General features: G+C 36.2%; 1 protein-coding gene across 7 annotated transcripts in view; it reads left to right on the top strand.

Moving 5' to 3' along the window:
* The window catches only part of TTN (titin), a 235,824-nt gene that overhangs the window by 5,806 nt on the left and 203,873 nt on the right, over positions 1-26,145 (top strand). For 6 of the 7 annotated variants that reach the window (XM_042874688.1, XM_042874691.1, XM_042874690.1 and 3 more), the window contains exons 3-39: positions 771-974; positions 1,451-1,738; positions 2,478-2,566; positions 2,657-2,901; positions 4,425-4,710; positions 4,938-5,090; positions 5,569-5,688; positions 6,677-6,814; positions 7,619-7,756; positions 8,223-8,342; positions 10,036-10,305; positions 10,417-10,542; positions 11,586-11,864; positions 12,117-12,182; positions 12,856-13,114; positions 13,434-13,494; positions 13,610-13,816; positions 14,446-14,588; positions 15,226-15,431; positions 15,562-15,792; positions 16,356-16,600; positions 17,404-17,627; positions 17,742-17,906; positions 18,011-18,179; positions 18,694-20,384; positions 20,491-20,772; positions 21,058-21,324; positions 21,454-21,726; positions 21,829-22,092; positions 22,194-22,454; positions 23,031-23,291; positions 23,766-24,029; positions 24,122-24,382; positions 24,547-24,807; positions 25,238-25,498; positions 25,585-25,726; positions 25,816-25,981. In XM_042874688.1, the coding sequence (XP_042730622.1) occupies positions 771-974; positions 1,451-1,738; positions 2,478-2,566; positions 2,657-2,901; positions 4,425-4,710; positions 4,938-5,090; positions 5,569-5,688; positions 6,677-6,814; positions 7,619-7,756; positions 8,223-8,342; positions 10,036-10,305; positions 10,417-10,542; positions 11,586-11,864; positions 12,117-12,182; positions 12,856-13,114; positions 13,434-13,494; positions 13,610-13,816; positions 14,446-14,588; positions 15,226-15,431; positions 15,562-15,792; positions 16,356-16,600; positions 17,404-17,627; positions 17,742-17,906; positions 18,011-18,179; positions 18,694-20,384; positions 20,491-20,772; positions 21,058-21,324; positions 21,454-21,726; positions 21,829-22,092; positions 22,194-22,454; positions 23,031-23,291; positions 23,766-24,029; positions 24,122-24,382; positions 24,547-24,807; positions 25,238-25,498; positions 25,585-25,726; positions 25,816-25,981 (9,086 nt within the window). The remainder of the gene's footprint in view (positions 1-770; positions 975-1,450; positions 1,739-2,477; positions 2,567-2,656; positions 2,902-4,424; positions 4,711-4,937; positions 5,091-5,568; positions 5,689-6,676; positions 6,815-7,618; positions 7,757-8,222; positions 8,343-10,035; positions 10,306-10,416; positions 10,543-11,585; positions 11,865-12,116; positions 12,183-12,855; positions 13,115-13,433; positions 13,495-13,609; positions 13,817-14,445; positions 14,589-15,225; positions 15,432-15,561; positions 15,793-16,355; positions 16,601-17,403; positions 17,628-17,741; positions 17,907-18,010; positions 18,180-18,693; positions 20,385-20,490; positions 20,773-21,057; positions 21,325-21,453; positions 21,727-21,828; positions 22,093-22,193; positions 22,455-23,030; positions 23,292-23,765; positions 24,030-24,121; positions 24,383-24,546; positions 24,808-25,237; positions 25,499-25,584; positions 25,727-25,815; positions 25,982-26,145) is intronic. The other variant, XM_042874689.1, reaches the window with a different exon arrangement.

Raw genomic sequence — 26,145 nt, 5'->3', positions numbered from 1 at the left:
TTTCTCAATAAAGTTACTATGTTGAATACTGGGAAGAGAGTTTCCATCAGGAACATAAGATCACCACTTCAAGCTGAGAAGAACCAAATGCAGACATAGGTGGAGCTCTTCTGACCAAAAGAATCATGTTTTTGAGCTTGACAACAAAATACAGTTATATTTGAACTACAATAGATCAGCTGATTGTAATAGCTGACTGGAGAATCTAATTTATTTTGTCTCTTATTAAATTGGATAATTTTGCTAGCAATAAACATTACTACTTAGACACTAGCAAATAATCATCTTGCATCAGTTGCAACAATCATCTTGCATCAGTTCATCCTCATAATTTTCATATATGCTGCCAAACAGTACAGTCCATTCTTTATTCAAGCAATTTCCTAAGTGCAGTTGCTACTGTGCTTATACTATTGTTCTTTAAACTACCATGTTTTAAACTCACTTCTAACAAGGAGTTCTTTTATCACTCTGTTACTGGAAATATAATCATAAATCTGGGCCCGTGACAATATTCTCCACTTTAGCCATGTATACACAATGAAGTTCAAGGGCTTCTCCGAAAGTACAGCTTCCTATTTTATTCTGTTGTCTATAGATGTCAGAGGCAGATTGTGGTGGTACGGCAGTAGACGTTGAACCTTTTCATCACAGTTCTGTTACATTTTGTTGCCATTTGATGGCAGCAGAGGGACAGACTGAGAAAATGGCATCTGACTGGAAGTGCGTATCAAGCAAAAATCATTTTGTCTTCTGTTTGCTTTCTCTAGGTTTCCCAGTTCCTGAGGTGAGCTGGTATCGGGATGGCCAGGTTCTCTCTGCTGCAACTCTGCCCGGAGTGCAGATCTCGTTTAGTGATGGCCGCGCTAAACTAGTGATCCCCTCCGTGACAGAAGCAAACAGTGGAAGATATACCATACAAGCCACCAATGGATCTGGGCAAGCAACTAGTACTGCTGAGCTACTTGTTACAGGTACCTGGTAACTCAATAAAAGTGTTTCTCTCTAGTAATAATGTGAGAAAAGAGCAATAGCAGAAGTGTCACAGGTGTTGAAAAGGTTTAAATTTAGAGTACGTGATTAACAAAGAAATGAATATTAATAGTGAATATTCTCATATATGATGAAGTTTAGGCTGGTTTATATTCACAAATAATTACTAGTAACATCCTTCATGCTTTAACATATAATCTTCATTTCATAAACTTTTATTCACAGTTACAAATTTCTGGCCTATCTCTGTACATACTGCTACTCGTCTGATCTGTCACACTGGCTACAGTCAAACCAATCATTAAAGAAGGATAGAGTTCTGCAGAAAAGAAAACTCAATGATGTTTAGCTCAATAACTCATTTAGAGTTAGTGTTAGAGAAAATATCTAGTCCTAACAATTCTGTTTAACAATTCTTCTTATTACTTTTCTACTTTTCTCTTCAATAAAATTGCAGCTGGAACTGCACCGCCAAACTTTTCACAACGACTACAGAGCATGACTGCAAGGCAGGGAAGTCAAGTTCGACTTGATGTGAGAGTGACTGGAATCCCTACACCTGTGGTGAAGTTTTATCGGGATGGAGTAGAAATCCAAAGCTCCCCCGATTTTCAAATTTTACAAGAAGGAGACCTTTACAGCCTAATAATTGCAGAAGCATATCCTGAAGACTCCGGCACTTATTCAGTAAATGCCACAAATAACGTGGGACGTGCTACTTCAACAGCTGAACTGCTGATTCAAGGTAATGGAGCTAGATTTACAAGCCATGAAAATAAGAGTATGCACTGTTGTAAAGATACAATATTTATACAACTACATCATAGTTATATTAGTGGTATTTATTAACTTCCTCTGAAAAATCATTCTCTCCGGTGGAATTTGCCAAAGGTTTTGTCTGAAATTTTAAAAAGACCCATGATTCACCACGAGTCTTTTTTAAACTGAGTATACAGTAGACAGAAACAAGTGTGGAATGGTTTCTGTTATTCTTAATTTGTTCAGTATTTTGTAAGGTTATATTTGTAAGCTGACTTTGATAACATATGTATATGGGACTATGTAACTGTATGTAACTGTATATGGTCTTGTAAGTTAGCTTGGTAAAAATGAAGACTGCTTAGCAGAGAGTTGTAGCAGTAAATCATTCTACCCAAAGAAGTTTCTACTGGGTTTTACCTCGGTCAGACTTCCAGATCGTATGTTTAGTCATTGGGGATCGAGGACTTGATTCTCCAATCAAAAATAAATGTGTTTATATTTATTTATTAATTCACTTCTAATAACATAGTAATGCAGAAAAGGTAAACGTTATTTCAACTGTTTTCATAATTATTTGTGTACAGATGTTGCAGGAAAATCATTTGCTGCTTCATTCTTTCTCTATTGTTTATATACACTTGTATATAGATTGAGTACTCATTTATTTCTGCAACTGCATGTTTATTAGCATATTCTCCTGACTATATTTTCTCTTTCAAAAGGTGAAGAAGAAGCCGTTCCTGCTAAAAAGACAAAAACAATTGTTTCGACTGCTCAGATTTCACAAACAAGACAAGCCAGAATTGAAAAGGTATATTTTTCAAAAACAAGTAATATAAAACTTCAGTGTGGATGATTAAGTGTACAGTATCTCAGATTTGTTTTCTTGGTTTCATTGCAGAAGATTGAAGCCCACTTTGATGCCAGATCACTTACAAGTGTTGAAATGGTCATAGAAGGTGCAACAGCCCAACAGCTCCCACACAAAGCACCTCCACGAATGCCTCCTCGACCTACATCAAAATCACCAACTCCACCAGTAATTACTGCAAAAGCTCAAATGGCACGACAGCAGTCGCCATCACCTGTAAGACAATCACCATCACCTGTAAGACATGTCAGAGCACCAACACCCTCACCAGTAAGGTAAACATCTTTCAAACAATATCACTCTTTTAATCACTTCAATATACAGCTTTAATACTGCAGAATGAGGCCATAATATAAAATGAAAGAATGCACTGACTTGGTACCATGAATTTATTCTGATTCTGAAATGTAATGTATTATATTTGCCACTGCTGAAAAAGAAGTGTGTGACTCTCTTCTGTAAATTTTCTGTCCCATATGGAAGAAAATCCTTTACACAATAAATCCCATTTGATTGTTTTATATACAATCGAAATAGCACTCAAAGCTCCAAGTGCATGATGAAACAGAAAAAAACAACAGAGCAGTTCCCCTTTTATGATTATTTCATACAAACAGAGAAAAGAAAAATGACTTTGATGGGTGGTAAACAGAATGGAAGACTATTTGAAAATGGTGAACACAGGTTAGTCATAGAATCACAGAATGGCTTAGGTAGCCACCTTACTGCTCACCCAGTTCAAATTCCCTGCTGCAGGCAGAATTGCTAACCATCCAGTCAGACTGCCCAGGTCCCCATCAAACCTGGCCTTGAACGCCTCCAGGAATGGTTCTTCCATGACTTCTCTGGCCTGCCTGTACCAGTGTGTCACCACCCATGTTCTATGTATGTGCTTGTAATGACTGCAAATCGTATGTAAAGGATTTTGAGAGGGAATTTGAGAGTAATTTGAAGAGCAGGGCCTGTGTTCTGGAAGATCCTGAAAGTTTCATGACAGGTAAAGAGGCAATAGTTTTGTAAGTCCTGTGGTCCCAGCATTCTGAAGCACAAGCATTAGGGAAGCAATGTGTTCAAGCTCTGCAAAGCCTCAACTAAATTGCCATTACTAGATGTGCTGATGAGTTTTGCCTACTGACGGTAATTAACAGTGCAGACAGAAATGAATTGGTAGTAATTAGCGATATCAAGGTGAAAGAGTGACTCGGTAGTGCCATCTTGAGTGTACATGGAACTAGAAGTCTCATTCTCCTGTGCTAGTCAAACCATTTTTAGGACTGCATTATGTCAGAAAAATAAATCTTAAAGTTAATGTGATGCTGCTGCCACCTATTGCTGCAATGGTGCAGTATTCGTGACCATTATCTGAGAAATGCAACATAACATAATTCCTTGCAAAAGTAGAAAAAAGTTAGAAAGCCTATGAAAGTATATTGAAAAATGCCTTTTATATCATTATTAGGAGAATGAAGACAGAGGAATTGGAGACTAATTATATATTTTTGTATTTAAATGTATGTACTTGTGTGAAATGCACTTTTACATTTACCTTTATTTCAATTTGGGAATCTGAGCTATAGGTTACACAGATGAGTATGAAAACAAACAAAACACACAAAAAAATTTAAGGCATATACTAAAGTAGATAATTGTAACTTTCAAATAGAACACCTAACAAGACTTTTAAAACGTATCTTCAGGGCTTTGTAGTTCTTCCAAAGGGGGAAATGAATTCAAGTTCAGGCCAATGTTCTTTATAGTATAGTCACGACACTACATGAATTCTATATATTTTCATTAGGTCTGTTTCTCCTGCTGGAAGAATCTCTACTTCTCCTATTCGACCAGTGAAATCTCCATCACCAATCCGTAAAGCACAGGTAGTGACACCTGGGGCTGAAGTCCTTCCTCCTTGGAGGCAGGAAGGATATTCTGCAACCGCTGAAGCCCAGATGAAGGAAACCAGATTATCCACAAGTGCTACTGAAATAACAACTGAAGAAAGATGGGAAGGGAGATACGGGCTGCAAGAACAAGTTACTATTAGTGGTGCCGCTGCTGGTGAGGTTGCAGCTGCTGCTAAAGAGGTAAAGTCTATTTTTGGAAAGAATACTGTTTTTGCTCTGTCTGTGGATGTACTGCTGCTGAATAGATGAGCTAAATGTTGTAAAGACTTGCGTGTAACTTTAGTTGAGAGAATTCTTCTGCAAATGTTTAAATGCTGGACTGCAACATTCTGTCTGTGTACTTGTTTTGTGCTTCTTCTGTGTGTATGCATAATACGAAAAAATGTTTTTTGATGTGACTAATGTAGGTGAGAAGGGACAGTGAAAAAACAGCAGCTGTTGCTACGGTTGTTGCTGCTGTGGATCAAGCCATGGTGAGAGAACCAGCTCCAAGTGTTGTAGAGCAAGCTGCTAAAAGGACAGCAATGACTGCAGTCCATGTTCAGCCTGTTCAGGAGCAGGTAGAAGTAGAGCACAGACATTCTTTAATTTCCCCTTTATCTCTTTATCCTACATGCAAGCAAGGCTTGATTTAATGTGAGGAATTAACAAACCGTTCACCACAAAAGCATGCATAACTCATACAGAACATCTTTCCTTTAAAGGAATGCTTGTGGATTACTTACGCCATCACTTCTCTTCATAGTGGGATTGAACTAATTATTCTTAAACTTTTTCCAAGTTTAAGAATGCTGTCTATGAAAGTGTTCCTAAATTCTCCCGTGTCAGTTACTTTCTAACATTTTTCTTACACTGATGAACTTTTCCGTCTAATACCTCATTTATACTTTCCCCACTAGGGATAAAATAACTCTTCTGGAGTGTTTTTCCTTGATTTGCGTTCCTTTCTTATTTTCCCTTCTTCTCTTTTCATGATTTCTTTGTTAAACTGAATTTTAAGGCTTTGGTCTTTTGTTTGTCTGTTACTATAAAAATCAGATGAGAAAGGAGGCAACGGTACTAGTTACCAGTGATAAAGCTACAAAACAAACAGTAATATCAAGAACTAGAGAAGGAATTGTTACTTCACAAGAACAAAGGCACATCTCTCGTGAAAAGGTGAATACAGATGTTACCCGTAATTTTCATACCCTATCTTGTTTTTTAAAAAAATCAAACGTATGATGGACAACCTATGAAGAACATGAACGACATCTGGAAAAAAAACTATCTTCTCATTTGATACCCTGTTCACTCTTCCAGTTTACATTGCTATCATTCTCCTACCCCTCCTTGGTGATGTCATTCTTTTTTAAATTTCATTTCCACAGTTAAGAATGTGATATCTAAACTTCTGAAAATTTAACTTAGAAAAACCCCATTGTTTACTTATTTCATGCTGGTTTACATTTTAGAAGTGACATAAGAAATATCTCTTAGTTTTCTTCTTTTTCTTCTTTTTTTTTTTTAATACTTTATTTCTAAGCTTGCTATTTGCAGCCTGCTTTGTTGGAAGCACTGTGGGTGAGAACAAGTGGGAAAAACTCATTCTGCATTGAAATCTATTTTGAAAATACCAGGAGGTGACTGGGATACAGGTTATTTTAGAATGTGTTTTGTAAGATTAATTTGATTTAATGGAAGACCAACTTTTGTAGATAAATGTTACATTTAAATACCTATATACTAGAATGTCTAAGAAAGAAGCTGTAACTTAGATTACTGAGAAACCGAAATCCACCTGAGCAGAAAATCACATGTTCATGAGAACTTCCTGGCAAAATGAAATTTACCTAAAGCGTAGTCTTAGTATCCTTCACTTTTCTAAACTCATTATGATGCAGAACAGTTTTTCTCAGACCCCATTTCTTTTATTATTACTGCTTTTCAGTAGCAAAGCAAACATTTTTCCAGTGTTTTATTTTAATGCGAAATGTATAGAAACGCTGTTTATGTTGTTAGCTTTCATGCTAGATGATTTTGAAAATCAGATTTTGATGTTTTGCATCCATTTTGCTTGTATTCTCTTTCCCAAACTTACAGAAAATCACATTCCTTATATTTTGAACAATACATAATTTAAAATTCCTTGTTTGTAAACATTCAGGTAAGAAAAGAACCAGAGAAAACTCCAGTACCCACAGTAATAATTGCCACAGACAAAGCCAAAGAACAAGAGATAATATCAGCAGCTAGAGAAGAAATATCAGCCCGACATGAGCAAGTACATGTTTCTCATGAACAAGTGAGTAAATCTGATATAGATATTTAACTCATTTTTATACTCTAATAACCTCATAAATACTTCATTCTTCATCACATGTCCTCTGCTTCTTCCCTTTGCATTTTTATGAAGATGAGATTATAAAATCAAAATTTTATAAAGTGACTTATTCCTGACATAGGTCCAGCATTGGAGGTACAAATCTGCTGAATTCATAGTGGATCTGTCTACAGGGAAATAATGTAGCCTCCTTTCCTGTGGTTTCTATAAGCATTATGGCTTTTGTTGCTAGCATTCTCAGAATTTAATCTGATGATTTACTACCTTTGCTTTTCATCTGAAGGTAGATTTATGAAGATAAATTGTGAAGGTAATTATCAGCATACAATAATATTTATATCTGGAGCTTGATTTAATGAAGCTCATATTTACATGAAAACTGAATGCATCGGATAGATCAAATTCTGGAATCGTTTTTCATTGAATTAATGGAATAGTTCCATCAACTGATGGAAGTAAATTGAATCAGTAACTCACGTTTTTAAATCTACTGTCTCTACAAAACAGCACTGATATGTTTCAATTAACTCAGAAGTGGAAAGATTCTTTAATTCACATATAGTTTAATGCAATGTATGGACTTTGAATGGACTTGGTTCAGCTAGCATATAAGATAGGCTACCGCTTGATCTGTACAGAGGAGTTATTTCAGAGGTGGTATTTTTCTCTTATTGATATATAATCTGAAATCCTGACCTGCTTTCCTGAAAAATTTTGGTGACAGATATAATTGATTGCTATTATTTTTCTTCACTATAAAACTAGATAAGAAGGGAAGATGTGAAACCCTCTGTACCAAAGGTGGTGATTACCACTGATAAACCTAAAGCTCCAGTCTTATTATCAAAAAGTAAAGAAGGAATTGCAACCAAACAAGAACGTGTGAGCATAAGCCATGAAAAGGTGATTGGCACTGTAATGGCCATGTTTGTCTTGTTATCCTCTATTCTTAGCAAACCTTTTGTTTCCCTGAGCAAATACTAACTGTACATTTCCAGGTCACTTCTTTCTAAGATTGATTCCACTTACAAACCTCATTACAAACTCTCATTAATTAGACTGTGTTACACCACCCTGTCTTTCTCTCCTAATTGTTTTCATTAATGAGATGCCCATAATTTTGGACTGACTTTTGGAATGGACTGTCTGACTCCTGAAATGCATTTTAATTTTTTAAAAAATATTACTTTTACTTAAATAGGTATTAAGGCGTAACAATACTTACAAGTAATAGAGAGCTGTCTGCAGTGCACAAGGATGTAACCCTTTAATTCTCCTCCTGTGTTCCCATCCAAAGTATTTTCCCATTGTTCAAATATTTTTCAAGACCATATGTAACTGAAACTTTTATTTCTGCTATAACAATTAGATTAAAAAGGAAGCTAAGAAAACTACTGTAATTCCGAAAATAATTGCACCAGTCACAGTGTCCAGAACTAGAGAAGAAATTACAGCCAAGCAAGAAAAAATGCATCTAGCTTATGATCAGGTGAATACTGCTGTGGCAGATGTGAAATGCACTGTTACAACTTACCTTCTCTGCAAACCTCACCTTTTAAGAGCTATTTGAGTACAATAGGATGCATTTAAATTATTTCCTGATATTATGCCTGTTAAGTGGAATGATTTTCTAATAATAGATTCAGTGTGAATGAATTATTAACTTTCTAGTGATACCAAGATTTTTGTCCCACCCTAACAGAAAGTGCCACTTTTCAGACTAAGATCAGAAGTCTCCGTGAAAATTTACTCTCTAACAATGACTTTCTTATAGTGTTTACTTGATCAAATTGTTTCAAATTCAGTGAAATTTCTGAATCTGCAGTGCTCTTTTCTACAAGCTCAGTCTTTGCAATTTTACCGTTATCAGACAAAACAGCATCTGTAAATTAAGCGTTGGATTGTATTGCTCTTCATGACACACAAACTCTACCATCAGTACACTTCTATCCAGTTTGTTATTTCTGGCAACTAAATACATATTGATTCTGCTTTGTTCTAGTAGGATTTACCACAGTAGAAAAGTTTTTCTAGCATAGTATAGCATAGGATCTCTTATTTGTGGATGAGAATTGCCAAAACCCTTTGCTTAAAATTAATAGGCTTTGTTAGAAACAGTAAAATATCCGTTTATACAGTGCTGTTATAAAATATAATTTAAAGATTGTAACATTCAAATCTGACTCAAAGGAGTCAGGGTGCAAGGAGATTAAAATTAATTGTTAGAAGGCATAAACTGAGGGCCAAATTCAAGCTAGTATAAGGAATGATTTTGAAATTTGCAGCAAACAGAACTGAGGTTCCTGTAACCTAAACACTACTTCGCCTTGCTTCTATTAATTTATTTTAAGACAGTAATTGTTTTAAAATCAGCATGAAATTATCAATTAGGTTTTTTTCTTATCTATAAGGTGTACATTTCATACGCTGTGTTGCTATGGAGTACACCCAGATATGACAGTAAATAGTAAACATCCCATTATCTACTGTTAACTGACTCAGCAGAAGTTTGGGTTTTGATATCATTGATGACATTGAAGCTGACATTATTTATCAACTGTTAGGAAAAGAGAGGAGAATAAAAGAGTTCTTGATACAAACATATTATTTCCAGTTTCTCTGAAAGCCAAGTTTTCCTTCTTTAGTAAAAACATTTAAAATAGATTAGCGTTGGAGTTTACAGATATGCATATGGTAATTTTATTATGTGGATGTATTCCTTAGTAAATACGTTTGTGTCAGATGTCAGACACATTCCACACATTTTTAAGTAGCATTTAGATTTTATATAGAGTTGATGAGCAGATTGACTTTAAAATTGTGTACATTTATATAGCTGTTGTACTCAGAGACAAGTAGTAATAAATTCATCCATAAAGTATTAAAAGTGGACTTGGATAGAAATAATGACATGTGTAAAGCAATCAAGCATAGTTATAGTCTGAATATGTGTAGATAAAGCTTGAAAATGAGTCTATATTTGAATCTACTGACTCTGAAGTGCATTTGTGAGTGAACACATTGAAAGTTCATTACTTTTGCTTATCTGTGTTTGGAATGCACCATCTCTTTATCTTGAATAATTTTTACTGAGCAATATGTTTATAAGCATTTGCCAGAAAAGGAAACCTTTAGTACACAATGATGAGCGTTTGTACAAACTTTGCCTGTATTATCCGTAGATTGAAGCTGGAAAAAGGGCTGAAGCTGTAGCTACAGTTGTTGCAGCCGTTGATCAGGCGCGTGTTAGATCTCCTTGGGAGACAGAGCAAGTAGATGAAACTCATGTCAAGCACAAAACTTTGGAATATGGCTATAAAGAGCATGCTGTAAAAGACCATGAGGCACAAGCAGAACACCATGTTGCTACTAAAGAAGTTAAAACGGTCTACATTCCTCCTGAGAAACATATTCCAGCTGCTGAAAAGAAGGAAGTTCATGTATCAACAGAGGTTAGACTCGCTTCCATTCCATCATTTTCAAAAAACTATGTCTCAATGAGATCTTTTTCAGCTTAGAGAACAGCATCACATTCTCAACAATCTTTTCATTGCTTCATGTAGATTAAAAGAGAAACAGAAGCCAAGATTGAGAAGACAATCCACATAGAACACCCGCGACCCCGCACAGCAAGTCCTCACTTCACTGTCTCCAAAATTGCTGTTCCTAAACCAGATCATACGTATGAGGTAAGAAGTAAAAACAGTGTATATAAGGAGAATATTGTGTTCTAATAACCCACACATTTTGCTTTTTCTTCCAGTCTGGTATGGTACTTTCTCCAGGTGAAAGGTTTTATGTTCTCTAAAGTTGTTTTCATCATCTTGTTTGACTAATAAATAGTAACACTGTAAACACACACAACCTGCTAAAATGTGACCTGTAATTATTACTCATTTAAGCAAGATTAGAATCTATTTAAGGAGGCAGCCTCAATACTTTGTTAGACAGTGTAATCAGAAACCCTTTTCATACAATTCACATTTTTTATAAAGCAGAAGTGTCACTGATGAAGGTTATTATTTGCATCTCTTCACTCACACATTAATAGCAGTGCCTCCTTTCTTCATTGCAGATTGCTTCATATAAAGCTAACTTTTGAAAACTGGACTGTGCAATATAACGTTATCCATTTTTAGTAGTATTCTTTCCATTCTTCTGACTCTTTCAAATAGTATTAAAATTTACACTTAATTAATATTCTCCTTCAAGCGCTATTTTTCTCTTTATCTGGACTTTAAAAGTGAGAAGATTTTTTTGCAAGTGTAATTAAACTGTATAAACTTACCTAAAAATTTATATTTATAGATTTTTTCCATGTTTATGCATGCAAACTTACTACAACTGCAAGAACTTTTTGAAAACCCTTTGGGTATCTTAATGACTGTTATTGAAATAATTAGTGGTATGGTTTATTGCAACATCTACTAGATTGTAAAAATAGAAAGTTAACATCTTAAGTGAGTAAACTTAGAGGACATTTCAGAAGTTTCACTTATGATCTTATTGTTAAAGTTCTACATTAAAAACTAATAAAAGGATTTTGTGTTTTTAGTATTCTACTATTGCAATCTAAAACTAGAAGACAATTTTGTATATGTAGCCTTTGCGGTGTCAACAAAGTAACTTGGGAAGCAAGTGATGGATATGCAGTCTGCTGGAGAAATATACTATGCCTTCTCTGACAACAGGAGAATTACAGAGCTGTAACCCTTTATCTTCTTTTCCATAGGTTTCAATAGCAGGATCTGCTATGGCTACTCTGGAAAAGGAGTTATCTGCTACTTCTGCTGCGCAAAAGATTACCAAGCCTGTGAAACCACCTCAGCTAAAGCCGCATGAAGTCAAGATAAAACCAGAGTCAGCTCCTCCACAGTTTCCCTTCACAGAGGTTGCTGAGACCTATAAAACTCATTATGATGTTGAGACGAAAAAAGAGGTGGATGTAAGCATTAAAGGTGAAGCAGTGCGGGAGGATCACCTGCTGTTGCGGAAAGAGGGTGAAGCAAAGGTACATCATTAAGCAAATTTCAGGCACTCTAACTGACTTTCACCTTAAAAATCTAGTTGATTATTATCTCCTCCTTCCAGTTTTTCCCTTCTAAAGCATTTGTCTGACTTTTATCTCTTTGCTGTTTTGCACAAATTCTACCAAGGATTTAATATTTATCTAAGGCAAAAAAAAGATTTCTCCTTACCTAATTCTGCTGTTTTCATCCTTTGCCTGTGAGATGTTTATTAATCATGCTTTTGAACAATCTAGGTGACAGAAACTGCCAGAGTTCCTGTGCCTGCAGAAATTCCTGTGACTCCACCCACCTTAGTCTGGGTAAGTTTTATGCATATTCAGGTAGTTACACAGTGTTTTCATGCATTTTGTATTCTGATTTTTTTATCTTTGAAATCTTGACCGTGAAAATTTGGTTTTATGTAATAATACACTTCATCCCATATACAAACTACTCTGTCAAGCATGTCTGTTGTGAAGATGAGAGTTCACAGTCATTTAACATAAAGTCATTTCATATTTTTCACTGAAAAAATTACTCTCCTTTATTTACATAAACATCATGTTACATGTTCTTCTTAATTTTCAGAGATCCCAAATCTAGTTTCAAATACTTCCCTTGGAAAATGCCTCTTTTTTCATGGATACTATTGAACAAGACACTGTTTTGAAATAGTCATTAAATTTCCAATAGATTATAGTTATTAAAATAATATAATCATAAAATCATTAAGGTCGGAAAAGACTGCTAAGATCATCTAGTCCAACTGTGTCAACCCATCAGCACCGTGCCCACCCACGTTCCCAAGTGTCACATCTGCTCTCTTTGTCAATACCTCCAGGGACAGTGACTCCACCTCCCTGGGCAGCCTGTTCTGATGCCTTATCAGTCTTTCCAAGAGAAAGTTTTTCCTAATATCCAATCTAAAATATCTGTTTAATAGTGAAATATATAATGACTGTGATTTTTCTTTTTCCTTTTTTTGTCATACAGGGTCTCAAAAATAAGACTGTGACTGAAGGTGAGTCTGTCACTCTGGAGTGCCATATCTCTGGTCACCCTCAGCCTACTGTGACGTGGTACAGGGAAGACTACAAGATAGAGAGCTCAATGGACTTCCAGATCACTTTCAAAGCAGGACTTGCTCGCCTTGTGATTCGTGAAGCCTTTGCAGAAGACAGTGGAAGATTTACCTGCACTGCTACCAATAAGGCTGGGAGTGTCAGCACATCTTGCCACTTGCATGTGAAGGGTAAGTATACCTATTACTGAAGGGAAGTTATCATTTTATTAACTGCGTGTTACTTATAGTGTAACTTTGAGATTTTGTCAGCTGTCAAGTCAGGCATATTCCTGGAATTACATTCTAAGGCTGTACAGAGGCAGGAATGCAAAAATGTATGTTTAAAAAAAAAAAAAAGGCCCATTATGAGCTGACAGCTCCCTCAGTGCAAGTACCTGGTCCTTTGAGAAATGCTACTTAGCCTTCTCTCACTTTGTTTGCTAAACTCATTGCTTAGTCACTGTTCAAAAGTATTATCAAAATTCACTGTATCTTATTTGCCTTTCAGTTTCAGAAGAAACTGAGACTAGAGAAACCATTTCTGAGAAGGTTGTTACAGAAGAGAAAAGGTAAAGTCGCTCCTAAACAGCCCACTCTTATGGTGGTCATTAGTTTCTTGCATTCTGTTTATGACAGCTTCATCTGACATCTGGTGATTCAATCTGCGCTGTAATCTTGTTCCAGCTATGTGGAGACAAAGGATGTTGTAATGGAAGATGTCTCTGCCGAGGAAGTATCGGGAGAACCCGTACCTCCTTTCTTCATAAGAAAACCTGTAGTACACAAATTAATTGAAGGTGGGAGCATTATTTTTGAGTGCCAAGTAGGGGGCAACCCAAAGCCACATGTCCTCTGGAAGAAAGGTGGAGTTCCTCTTACGACTGGCTACAGGTAATTTAATGTGCAAAAACTAATTAAACATAATTTTAAAGAATGTGTCATTGATAATAACATAATTTTGACCCCTTATTGCTGCTAAGCCAATTTCTTTCGTTTATATAGCATCATTCATTTATGTAAAAATCATAGGATCGTACCTTGTTGTGTGATGCTAGGTCTGCTGAGATTTAAAATATAAGTATTCAGAAGATCGTAAAATGAGAAATGCTATGAATCTTTGAAAACAAATCAGGAAGAAATTTTATATCTGTTTTATACTGTCTGTGTATTGTTTGCATTCTGTCTGCAAAAATGTCTGTAGAAAGCAACACGCTTTCCAGTTGAGAAAAAATATACATTTATAGCATGGAATATATCATACTAGAATAAACTATATGCACACAGCATATAGTATTTTGTTTTGTCCAAGTAGATCTCTGATATTTCAGTTCTGTTCTTTGCATCCCATCTCTCTGAGCGTACTGTTACTTTCTTATGCTTTTCAGTAGATTCACTGAGTTAAAATTACCTGCAAAAGCTGATATTTTTTTTTCTCATGAATGTTAGTTGTGCAACTGATGAGAATCACTATTGAAAGTAAAGTCGTAAAAAAAGGCTGCTTGTACTTCTGTTTTCTATAGATACAAAGTAAGTTATAAACGAGAAACCGGGGAATGCAAACTTGAAATTTCCATGACCTTTGCCGATGATGCCGGAGAATACACTATTGTCATTCGTAACAAATTTGGAGAAGCTTCTGCAACGGTCTCCTTACTAGAAGAAGGTACATTGTAAAGAGAAAAGCACTTTAAATTGTGCTGTGAATTATTAGCAGTTTAGTTTAATCAGTACAAGAAGCATAAAGAGAGCGTGCTAATACCTGCTCTAGCTAGTGGCTCAGTTTCTGCATGTGTATTTGACATAAGGTTCTTGAAGGACATATGCTCTTTGTTGGAATATGCAGCTATAGAAATGTTAAATATGCATTCATAATAAGTTTTCATCAGACCTTCACAGGGTTATGTGGGCAAAGTTTAAAACAATAATAGGTTGTTCTATTAAAGGAAAAGAAGCTAGCTTAGGTTAATTTCAGTTGTCCTTATGAAATGCAAAAGAGGTTGAAGGAGACAGAGCTGTCAGGTAGAAAGTACAGTCACTAAAAGTGCTTCCACTTTGAGAACTAGCACACTTGCAAAATAAAACTTTTACCTGTTTAAAAGCTCATCTGAAGGCATTAGTCTTCAGATTTTATTGCTACTTGCATTTTATTGGCTAGACAGACCATCTTCGCTTCGGTCAAAACAAAAAACCAACCAAAAAATACAAAAAAACCTCAGTAAAAGAAGTTTGTACTTGTTCTCTATTTCAATAGAGTGAAAACTATAAGCACTTGTCAAAGTTAATGTGTTTTTAATTCCTAGCTGATTATGAGGCCTACATAAAATCCCAACAAGAAATGATGTACCAAACTCAAGTGACTGCATATGTCCAGGAACCTAAAGTGGCTGAGGTAGCCCCACCTATTTCATATGGTGACTTTGATAAAGAATATGAAAAAGAACAAGCCTTAATTAGGAAGAAAATGGCCAAAGATACAGTGGTGGTCAGAACTTTTGTGGAAGATGAGGTATGTTTGCTGCTTATTTTGTATACTGACAAGCTGTTTAAAATCTTTTTTAATTTTACTAGTGCAAGTCACTTCTTTTTACATTATTTGACACACACAACTCAACTAATGCCACTGCTTTTCTACATAGGAATTCCACATTTCTTCTTTTGAAGAAAGACTTATCAAGGAAATTGAACTCAGAATTATTAAGACAACCTTAGATGAACTCCTCGAGGAAGATGGAGAGGAGATGATGGTTGATATTTCTGAATCTGAAGCAACTGAAGCAGGATTTGATTTAAGATTAAAGAATTACAGAACCTTTGAAGGCACTGGTGTTACTTTCCATTGTAAGACAACTGGATATCCATTGCCGAAGGTACTCCAAACCTGCATGATGTTTATCTATTTATAAAAAACTTCTCTACTTGAAAACTCCCTTAACATCTCAGTATCAAATTTTTATTTTGCACAGAAAACAGCACATCTATTAGAAACACAATCTGATGATATCAAACTGATTTTTCTTTTGTCCCTTAATGCAGCAGTGTTAGATTGGTTAGTCATTTCACTGATAGATTAGACTTAATCCACCTTAATTCCACCAGTGAAATAGATCTTGCTTCAGAGTATGAGTTAGCATGCACACAGGTGTTGAGCACAGTTTAAAAAAATTAAAAGATAAAAATCACTTTGCTCTCCCTCACAATGGACTTTGTTTCTAGCCCTGTAAAACCAAAACTAATTTTTTATGCTTCTATGAAAACACATTACTTAAATCTAACATTTTTCCTCAAAAGAAGAAAATGTTAACGCCACTACTGGGCTGGAACAATACATCAGCTGAAAAACAGAAGTTTGCAGTTTGTTGTATGTACAGTCTATTACCGGATGTTTGTCTTCTGGAAAGCTCACTCAGCATTCTTGTTTCTTTCCATGCAGATTGCATGGTACAAAGATGGTAAGCGCATAAGACATGGGGAGCGCTACCACATGGAAGTTCTGCAAGATGGTAGTGCCAGTCTGCGTTTGCCTGTTGTTTTACCTGAAGATGAAGGAATCTACACAGTCTTTGCCAGTAACATGAAAGGAAATGCCATTTGCTCAGCAAAGCTGTATGTTGAGCCCCTTGCACCCACAGCAACTCCAGGTTATATGCCAGGACCAGAAGTTATGAGAAGATACAGGTACGTACACAGTCATATATATTATGTGAGACTTCAATTTCTGCAATGAAACCTGTTCAGTCATTACACAGTGGGTAAACAGTTTAGGTTATTGGAGCTTTCATGCCTCTAGAGAAGTTCTAAATGTTGTTCTCATTGCTCATACTGATTTCTGTGCCAACCTTTTTTCTGATTTGCTTTCTTAATAGGCTGTGCAGCTCTCAAGAGTAGCATCTTTTGCATATATATCTTGCTATGGTGTTAGATTTATGACATCAGCAACCATATATCTTTCTTAACCCACTTATGTTTTGGGAAAAATAATATCTGTACTTGGAATTCTAGCACTGCATGCAGCTCTTAAGTCCTATCCTTGAAATAGCATGTGTTCATCCAATATTCACAGAATCATAGAATAGCTTGGGTTGAAAGGGACCTTAAAGATCTTCAAGATACAATCCCCCTGCTGTACAGGGTGCCAACCAATAGATTAAGCTGCCCAGGGCCCCATCCAACCTGGCCTTGAGCATCTCCAGAGATGGGGCATCTGTAATATACATATGCACACACATGCACAAAAATACATAGGTTACGTCTGTGACTTTACAGTATCTGAAGAAAATAAATTTATCTTAGTGTGGCATATGCTCGTGTTATTTGTCCATAAAAATTACTTCAAAAATAAAGTGACTGCACAGTTTCTCACATAGATAAATTGATAAAACTCTTTAAAGTATATTATCCTAAAGACAAAATTTGAACTTTGTTTACCATGTCAGCACGCTCCTATATGACATATTCATACGTATCTCTTTTCCTTTCAGATCTATTTCTCCACGCTCTCCTTCTCGTTCTCCTGCCCGCAGCTCTCCTTCTCGTTCTCCTGCACGCAGATTAGATGAAACTGATGAAGGACAACTAGAGAGACTATATAAGCCAGTTTTTGTGCTGAAACCTACATCAGTCAAATGTTCACAGGGGCAGACAGCAAGATTTGACTTAAAAGTTGTTGGCAGACCTATGCCAGAGACATATTGGTTCCATAATGGTATGCAGTTCTTATTTATGTAAAAGAATAATATTAAAAAATCTAATGAGCATTTAACATCTTGAGACACATTTTGAGTACAATGGTTTTTTTTTTATTCATTTGTGTCTGCAGGTCAACAAGTGGTTAATGATTACACCCATAAAATAGTGATTAAAGAAGATGGTACCCAGTCATTGATCATTGTTCCTGCTATGCCTGAGGACTCTGGTGAATGGGCTGTAATTGCTCAGAATAGGGCAGGCAAAGCTTCTGTTACAGTCACACTGTCTGTGGAAGGTATCTATTGTACATGCTGTTATTAGGAGACTTGATAATGTTTCCTATTAAAAATAATGGTTATAATCATTTCCTCTCATAATAACTTTCCCTTGCTATTTCAGCTAAGGAGGATCTAGTCAGACCACGCTTTGTGGAAAGGCTCAAGAATGTTAGTGTAAAAGAGGGCTCTAGACTGCACATGTCTGTGAAAGCAACTGGCAACCCTAATCCTGACATTGTGTGGTTGAAGAATAGTGACATCATTGTACCACACAAATATCCCAGAATAAAGTAAGCAGTTGTCGTGTTTTTTGTTTGATTATTTTGTTTTTAATAGTAAAAACAGTTAATAATCACTGTTCTGTTAGATGCTAAGTGCCTCCTACGGTGCACTAAATATCTTTGCTTCCACGGAAGGAATAAACTGAGGGCTTTGTCCAGTGGTTTCGGAAACCAGTAAAACTTTTGCATTGCAGCACAGCTCTGAGACAGAAAATGTTTTTTAGGTTTCCCTCAATATTATCTGAGTTGTATAACAGCATATTTTGTATTATGCAAATCCAGTTTACAGCAGAGACTTAAAGAACCTTTCTCAGTCTCCAGTTTTGTAGTCTTCTGCAAGCAAAACTGCCACTGGATTCAACACTGCATCTTATATCATTGTCTATTTGATTATTATGCATTGCACTCAAATATGAATAAATGTAAATAATCAGATAATCCTTTCAGTGAATTTCCTTTGGAAGCTTTGACTTTATTTTGGAGATGTGAAGAAAGTTTTTAAGTAATTGTTTTAATATTTCAGGATTGAGGGAACAAAAGGGGCCGCTGCCCTTAAAATTGAATCCACCGTCAGGCAAGATGCTGCATGGTATACAGCTACTGCCATCAACAAAGCTGGGCGGGACACTACTAGGTGCAAGGTGAACGTTGAAGTTGAACATGCTGAACCAGAACCAGAAAGAAGATTAATCATTCCAAAAGGGACTTACAAAGCCAAGGAGATTGCAGCACCGGAGTTAGAGCCCCTCCATTTGCGTTATGGTCAAGAGCAGTGGGAGGAGGGGGATCTTTATGACAAAGAAAAGCAACAGAAACCATTTTTTAAGAAGAAGCTCACATCGTTAAGGCTGAAGCAATTTGGACCAGCGCATTTTGAGTGCAGACTTACACCAATTGGTGACCCAACTATGGTGGTGGAATGGTTGCATGATGGCAAACCATTGGAAGCAGCTAACAGACTCCGGATGATTAATGAGTTTGGGTACTGTAGCCTGGACTATGGAGTAGCCTATTCCAGAGATAGTGGTGTGATCACTTGCAGGGCAACTAACAAATATGGTACAGACCATACATCTGCTACCCTGATTGTGAAGGATGAGAAAAGTCTTGTGGAAGAATCTCAATTGCCAGAAGGCAGAAGAGGAATGCAGCGAATTGAAGAGTTAGAAAGAATGGCACATGAAGGTGCTCTTCCTGCAGTTGCTATGGATCAAAAAGAGAAACAAAAGCCAGAGCTTGTTTTGGTTCCTGAGCCTGCAAGAGTCTTGGAGGGTGAAACAGCACGATTCCGCTGCCGTGTCACTGGTTATCCTCTTCCCAAGGTCAACTGGTACCTTAACAGTCAGCTCATTCGTAAGAGCAAAAGGTTTAGACTCCGTTATGATGGAATCCACTACCTGGATATTGTGGACTGCAAATCATATGACACAGGTGAGGTGAAAGTCACTGCAGAGAATCCAGAAGGCTTTATTGAACATAAGGTGAAACTTGAGATCCAGCAGAGAGAAGACTTCAGATCAGTTCTTCGTCGGGCTCCTGAACCCAGGCATGAACCTGTAGTGACAGAGCCTGGAAAACTTCTCTTTGAGGTACAGAAGATAGACAAGCCTGCTGAGGCAACAACCAAAGAGGTAGTGAAACTTAAAAGAGCTGAAAGAATCACACATGAGAAACTGTCAGAGGAATCTGAAGAGCTGCGCAGTAAGTTCAAGCGAAGGACAGAAGAGGGCTATTATGAAGCCATCACTGCTGTGGAACTTAAGTCTCGCAAGAAGGATGAATCATATGAGGAGATGCTAAAAAAGACAAAAGAAGAACTTCTTCACTGGACCAAAGAGATCCCAGAGGAAGAAAAGAAAGCCCTTCCTCCTGAAGGCAAAATCACCATTCCAACATTCAAACCAGAGAAGGTTGAACTTAGTCCAAGTATGGAAGCTCCAAAGATATTTGAACGAATTCAAAGCCAGACTGTAGCCCAAGGCACAGATGCCCACTTCCGTGTGAGAGTGGTAGGGAAACCAGACCCTGAGTGCCAGTGGTTCAGAAATGGTGTGCAGATTGAAAGGACTGATCGTATATACTGGTACTGGCCTGAAGATAACGTTTGTGAACTGGTCATCAGAGATGTGACTTCTGATGATTCAGCCAGCATCATGGTGAAAGCAGTCAATATAGCTGGTGAAACTTCCAGCCATGCTTTCCTGTTAGTGCAAGGTAATTTTAAATCTCTTACTTTTATCCTGCTGCCTATTATAGCAATTACTCTAGTTAAGCCTATACGACAAATGCCCTATTGATTCATTACATATTGTTTTTGCAGCCAAGCAGCTAATTAGCTTCATCCAGAACTTACAAGATGTTGTTGCTAAAGAGAAGGACTCCATGGCAACATTTGAATGTGAGACATCAGAACCCTTCGTCAAAGTTAAATGGTTTAAGAATGGAATTGAGATTCATTCTGGAGAAAAATACAGGATGCACTCAGACAGGAAGGCTCATTTTCTTTCTGTACTAGCAGTAGAAATGTCTGATGCTGACGACTACAGCTGTGCTCTGGTAGAAGATGAATCAGTAAAAACTACTGCAAAGCTTATTGTTGAAGGTAAGAAGCACCCAGCCTGGAACTATAGTACTTATATATAGAACTTAGTACTTTTAAAGTGAAATCTACTTCAAGAAGAAATAAAACAGTTCAGACAAATGCACTAGGAAATGTTTAAACCCCTTTTGCATTTTTTGAATCCAGTATGAAAGCTTTGAGATACATTTATGAAAAATGGTCACAATGTGTGCACATGTATGTATATATGTTCAATTTAAAAAGAAATTTTTTCATCATGGGTATCTAATCAAACTCATTCGTGAACATAATTATTTTTACTTGTAGGTGCTGTGGTTATGTTCATTAAAGAACTTGAGGACGTTGAAGTCCCAGAATCCTTCGCAGGGGAACTTGAGTGTGAGGTTTCCCCAGAAGACGTTGAGGGGAAATGGTATCATGGTGATGTTGAACTCAGTTCCAATCATAAATATGTGCTTGCATCCCGTCGTGGTCGCCGAATCCTCACTATTAAAGATGTTAATAAAGATGATCAAGGAGAGTATAGCTTTGTTGTTGATGGGAAGAGGACTCACTGCAAACTAAAGATAAAGCGTAAGCATATCTAATATTTATATCATCTGTATAAAATAAATGTTCTTTAGTATGAGTTGTTATATACCAGACTGCCTTAGCATTCAGTATTCTATTACAAGGACTAATTCATTTCATTTCATTCCATAGCTCGTCCCATGACTATTCTTCAAGGACTTACTGATCAAAAAGTCTGTGAGGGAGATATTGTACAACTTGAAGTTAAGGTCTCTCTAGAAAATGCGGAAGGTGTCTGGATGAAAGATGGTCATGAAATTCAGTCAAGTGATCGTATTCATATTGTGTTGGATAAACAGTCACACATGTTGTTGATAGAAGATGCAACAAAAGAAGACAGTGGAACTTACTCTTTCAGCATTCCTGGTCTTGAACTATCAACCACTGGACAAGTTACTGTGTACAGTAAGTCATTACCATGAATTTGAAATCATGTTTGCTTTTGGGTTTGTTATGATTACTTTTTAAAGGTATAGCTTTTTCATGATAATTTTTGTAACTTTGCAGGTGTGGAAATAATAGTTCCTCTGAAAGATGTTCATGTAGTTGAAGGAACAAAGGCTATCCTTGAATGCAAAGTTTCAGCACCAGATGTAACTTCCTCCAAATGGTACCTAAATGATCATCAGATAAAGCCTGATGAACGTGTACAAGCTGTGTGTAAAGGCACTAAACAGAGGCTAGTGGTTGCCAGAACCCATGCATCAGATGAAGGACATTACAAGTTAATGGTTGGCAAAGTCGAAACAAGTTGCAACGTCACAGTTGAAGGTAAGTTTTGTTTGAGGCAAATTTATTTTGAAATAATTTTTCAATACGAAATAATGGAAGAAACTAATGCATGTGTTATGTATTATTTTTATTTTTTATAGAAATTGAGATTATCAGAGGTCTTCATGACATCACCTGCACTGAAACACAGAATGTATCTTTTGAGGTTGAGCTCTCCCATTCAGGGATTGATGTAATTTGGCATTTCAAAGGGCAAGAGATCAAGGCTGGTCCTAAATACAAAATTGAAGCACATGGCAAAATATATAAATTGACAGTGGTGAAAATGATGAAAGATGATGAAGGAGAATATGTATTTTATGCTGGAGGGAAGAAAACATCTGGAAAATTGATAGTGGCAGGTTAGTAGGCTTAAAGTCCAAGATTTTTATTTCAGTGTGCATTAGAAATAATGCTCAAAATACTGTTCTTTGTAAGTGTAATATCTGTATGCTGTTTCTGTATTTTCTTAGACTTTAATTTCTCTTAATGTTCTCATTGTTCTTCCATTTATCTTTTGTGATCTCTGCAAACTGAATTCAACAGAGCAGTGAAGGAAGTGTTTTACTTCCTTACTGTGTTTTACTAAATCACAGTCTTGGAAGGGAATATTTTAGCATGCTTTTAATATAATTATTGTAAGAAGGATTATTTTTTTCTTAAATATTTGGTGTGCCTCTGCTGATAATAAAAATAGTAAATAAGAGTAACTAGGATAGAAAAACATATTTTTGTGATGGTCACATCACATTCTATTCTTGATTTTTCACAGAGCTCAGAATGACTATGGGCATGTAGAAAATCGGGGCAAAGAATTCTGTCTAGTACCTGATTTTCATATGATTGCATTTTTATATGGGGGAAATTGAACAGATGCATGACAGCAAAAAACAAAACAAAACAAACAAGAAAAACGATGTACTTTTGCTTTCCAATAGGAGGTGCCATTTCAAAGCCTCTCAGTGACCTGACTGTAGCTGAGTCCCAGAGAGCTGTTTTTGAATGTGAGGTGGCAAATCCTGAATCAGAGGGCCAGTGGCTAAAAAATGGTAAACCATTACCCAGGACAGATCAGTATCGTACTGAAACTGATGGTGTTAAGAGGAGACTTAATATCCCTGCCACAAAGATGGATGATATGGGTGAATATAGCTATGAAATAGCAAGCTCAAAGACGTCTGCTAAACTGCATGTCGAAGGTCAGTTTGTCTGAGTTTGTTTTTTTTTTTTTTAAATTTAAATACAAATAAATAACTCATGTCGTTAAGGCTCAGTTCAGCATCACTCACTATGTCTGGATCATACCCTAAGATACAAGCATATTTTGCTTCACATTTTGAAAACAATGTTACATTATGATACTCTATCTGAGGTAGCAAAACTTAGTATTTTGGTATGAGTATAATAATACTATTATTTACTAATTACTGGATATAATATTACTGGATATAATATACTATTATACTATTATAGTATATATATGTATAATATACTATTATACTATTATAGTATATATATAATATACTAATTACTGGATATATATATATAATATACTAATTACTGGATATATAATATACTAATAATACTATTATACTAATACTTAGTATTTAGTATTTTATATAGTTCTGTTTTTTTAAGATCATTGTTAATTTCTTTAAAATATTTTTTTCCAGCTGTTAAGATAAAGAAGACTCTTAAGAACTTGACTGTGACAGAAACACAGGAGGCAGTGTTCAGCGTAGAACTTACTCACCCTGATGTGAAAGGAGCTCTGTGGATTAAAAATGGTGTTGAACTTGAATCAAATGACAAATATGAAATTTCAGTGAAAGGAACAATTCACACACTGAAAATCAAGCACTGTGTTGTCACTGATGAGTCTGTTTATAGCTTTAAGCTTGGGAGGATAGGAGCAAATGCCAGACTTCACGTTGAAAGTAAGTCAGTCTATTTTGAGTGTTTGCTTTAATGTGAGGTTTGAGATTCAAATGAAGCAGATTTCTGAATCTTGCTAACTTTCTTCCTTAAGCTGTCAAGATTATCAAGAAGCCAAAGGATGTGACTGCTTTGGAAAATGCTGTTGTTTCCTTTGAACTGAGTGTATCCCATGATACTGTACCAGTTCGCTGGTTCCACAAAAATGTTGAGCTGAAACAAAGTGATAAATACAAGATGATATCACAAAGGAAAGTCCACAAGCTGATGCTGCATAATATATCTCCTGCTGATGCTGGAGAATATACAGCTTTTGTTGGACAACTTGAGTGTAAAGCAAAACTATTTGTGGAAAGTAAGTATTGCAAGTTGGTAAGAAACTATATGAGTTGCTTTACCAACTCACATAAAACAGATCTCACAGTTTGTAGACTTTTTTCTATTTTTTAACTCCTGCACACATACAGACCTTTTAAAAAATCTTTTTCTTTCTTTTTTATTTTTATTTTTTACCCACAGCCATACACATCACAAAGACCATGAAAAGTATTGAGATCCCTGAGACCAAAACTGCCTCTTTTCAATGTGAAGTTTCTCATTTCAACGTACCTGCTGTCTGGTTGAAAAATGGTGTGGAGATTGAAATGAGTGAAAAGTTCAAAATAGTGGTCCAGGGGAAACTCCATCAGCTGAACATCATGAACACAAGCAGTGAAGATTCTGCAGAATATACGTTTGTCTGTGGAAATGACAGAGTCAGTGCAACTCTGACCGTAAAACGTATGTGAATATGAAATTAACAGAATATTTTACAGTTAACAATACTAGAGTTTATTGTAATGCAGGTGCAATTCAGACAAAACCAGGAATATTGCAGAGAGATTTTAAAATAACCTAAAGTAGCCTAAGCTACATTTTTAGAAAGAGACTAGAAGCTGCAAACTTAAAAGTCAGGCTATTGATCCCTCTGTTTAGAGCAATGTGCCTAAGTGTCAAATCTCCACAGGAGATGAATTTTAGATTCTTACATCATTCAGAAGGTTTGGAGGAGTTTAATTATAGTATTCATTCTGGACACAGAAACTTGAAGCTTTCCTTCAAATATCACCAAAAATCAGAACCTATCTCAAAGATTTTAAGCATCTCTGGACCAGCTGAAGTGTGTTAAAATCAAAAACCCTAAACCATGCCCATTTCTTTTTTCTCTTAGCCATCCTAATTACCTCCATGCTCGAAGACATCAATGCTGAAGAGAAAGATACAATCACATTTGAAGTTACTGTTAACTATGAAGGTATCTCATATAAATGGCTGAAGAATGGAGTGGAAATAAAATCTACTGACAAATGCCAGATACGAACAAAGAAGCTCACACACTCACTCTCCATAAGGAATGTGCATTTTGGTGATGCTGCAGAATACACTTTTGTTGCTGGAAAAGCAGCTTCATCAGCCACTTTATATGTGGAAGGTATTTGGTCTCTTGATTTCTATGTTTAGTGACTTATAATGAGTTAAATAGAAGAATGGCACTCATTCTGTTCCACTTTCCTCCAGCTCGTCACATTGAATTTAGGAAGCATATTAAAGATATTAAGGTTGTGGAGAAGAAGAGAGCCATTTTTGAATGTGAAATTTCAGAACCTGATGTTCAGGTCCAGTGGATGAAGGATGGACAAGAACTTCAGATTGGTGAGAGGTAAATTATTCCTTCTACACCATCTTGACTTTCTAAATGTGTTTTCCCCCAGAAAATAATGTATTCACTTTATTTTCTGGTTTCCTTAGGATGAAAATTCAGCGGGAGAAATATGTCCATCGTCTTATCATTCCTTCCACGAAAATGTCTGATGCTGGTCAGTACACTGTAGTAGCAGGTGGAAACACATCCAGTGCCAATTTGATAGTGGAAGGTCGTGACGTTCGAATCAGAAGCATCCATAAAGATATTCAGGTACAGCATACAATGAAGAATAAATATTTTATAACTTTATTATTCTAATTCAATCAGCGACAACATCTAACCTGAAAAACCTCCCAGAAAAAAAAAAAAAAAGTATTTGTAAGGCCAGAGCCTTCCTCTGGGAAGTTTTAACTGGAGTTTGAGAAAACCTGGAA

Source organism: Lagopus leucura, unplaced genomic scaffold (genome assembly GCF_019238085.1).
Source record: "Lagopus leucura isolate 7727_CA_CO unplaced genomic scaffold, USGS_WTPT01 Super-Scaffold_100012, whole genome shotgun sequence".
NCBI classification, from domain to species: domain Eukaryota; kingdom Metazoa; phylum Chordata; class Aves; order Galliformes; family Phasianidae; genus Lagopus; species Lagopus leucura.
The sequence above is the reverse complement of the archived record's forward strand: the minus strand, read 5'-3'. Positions and strand labels throughout refer to the sequence as shown.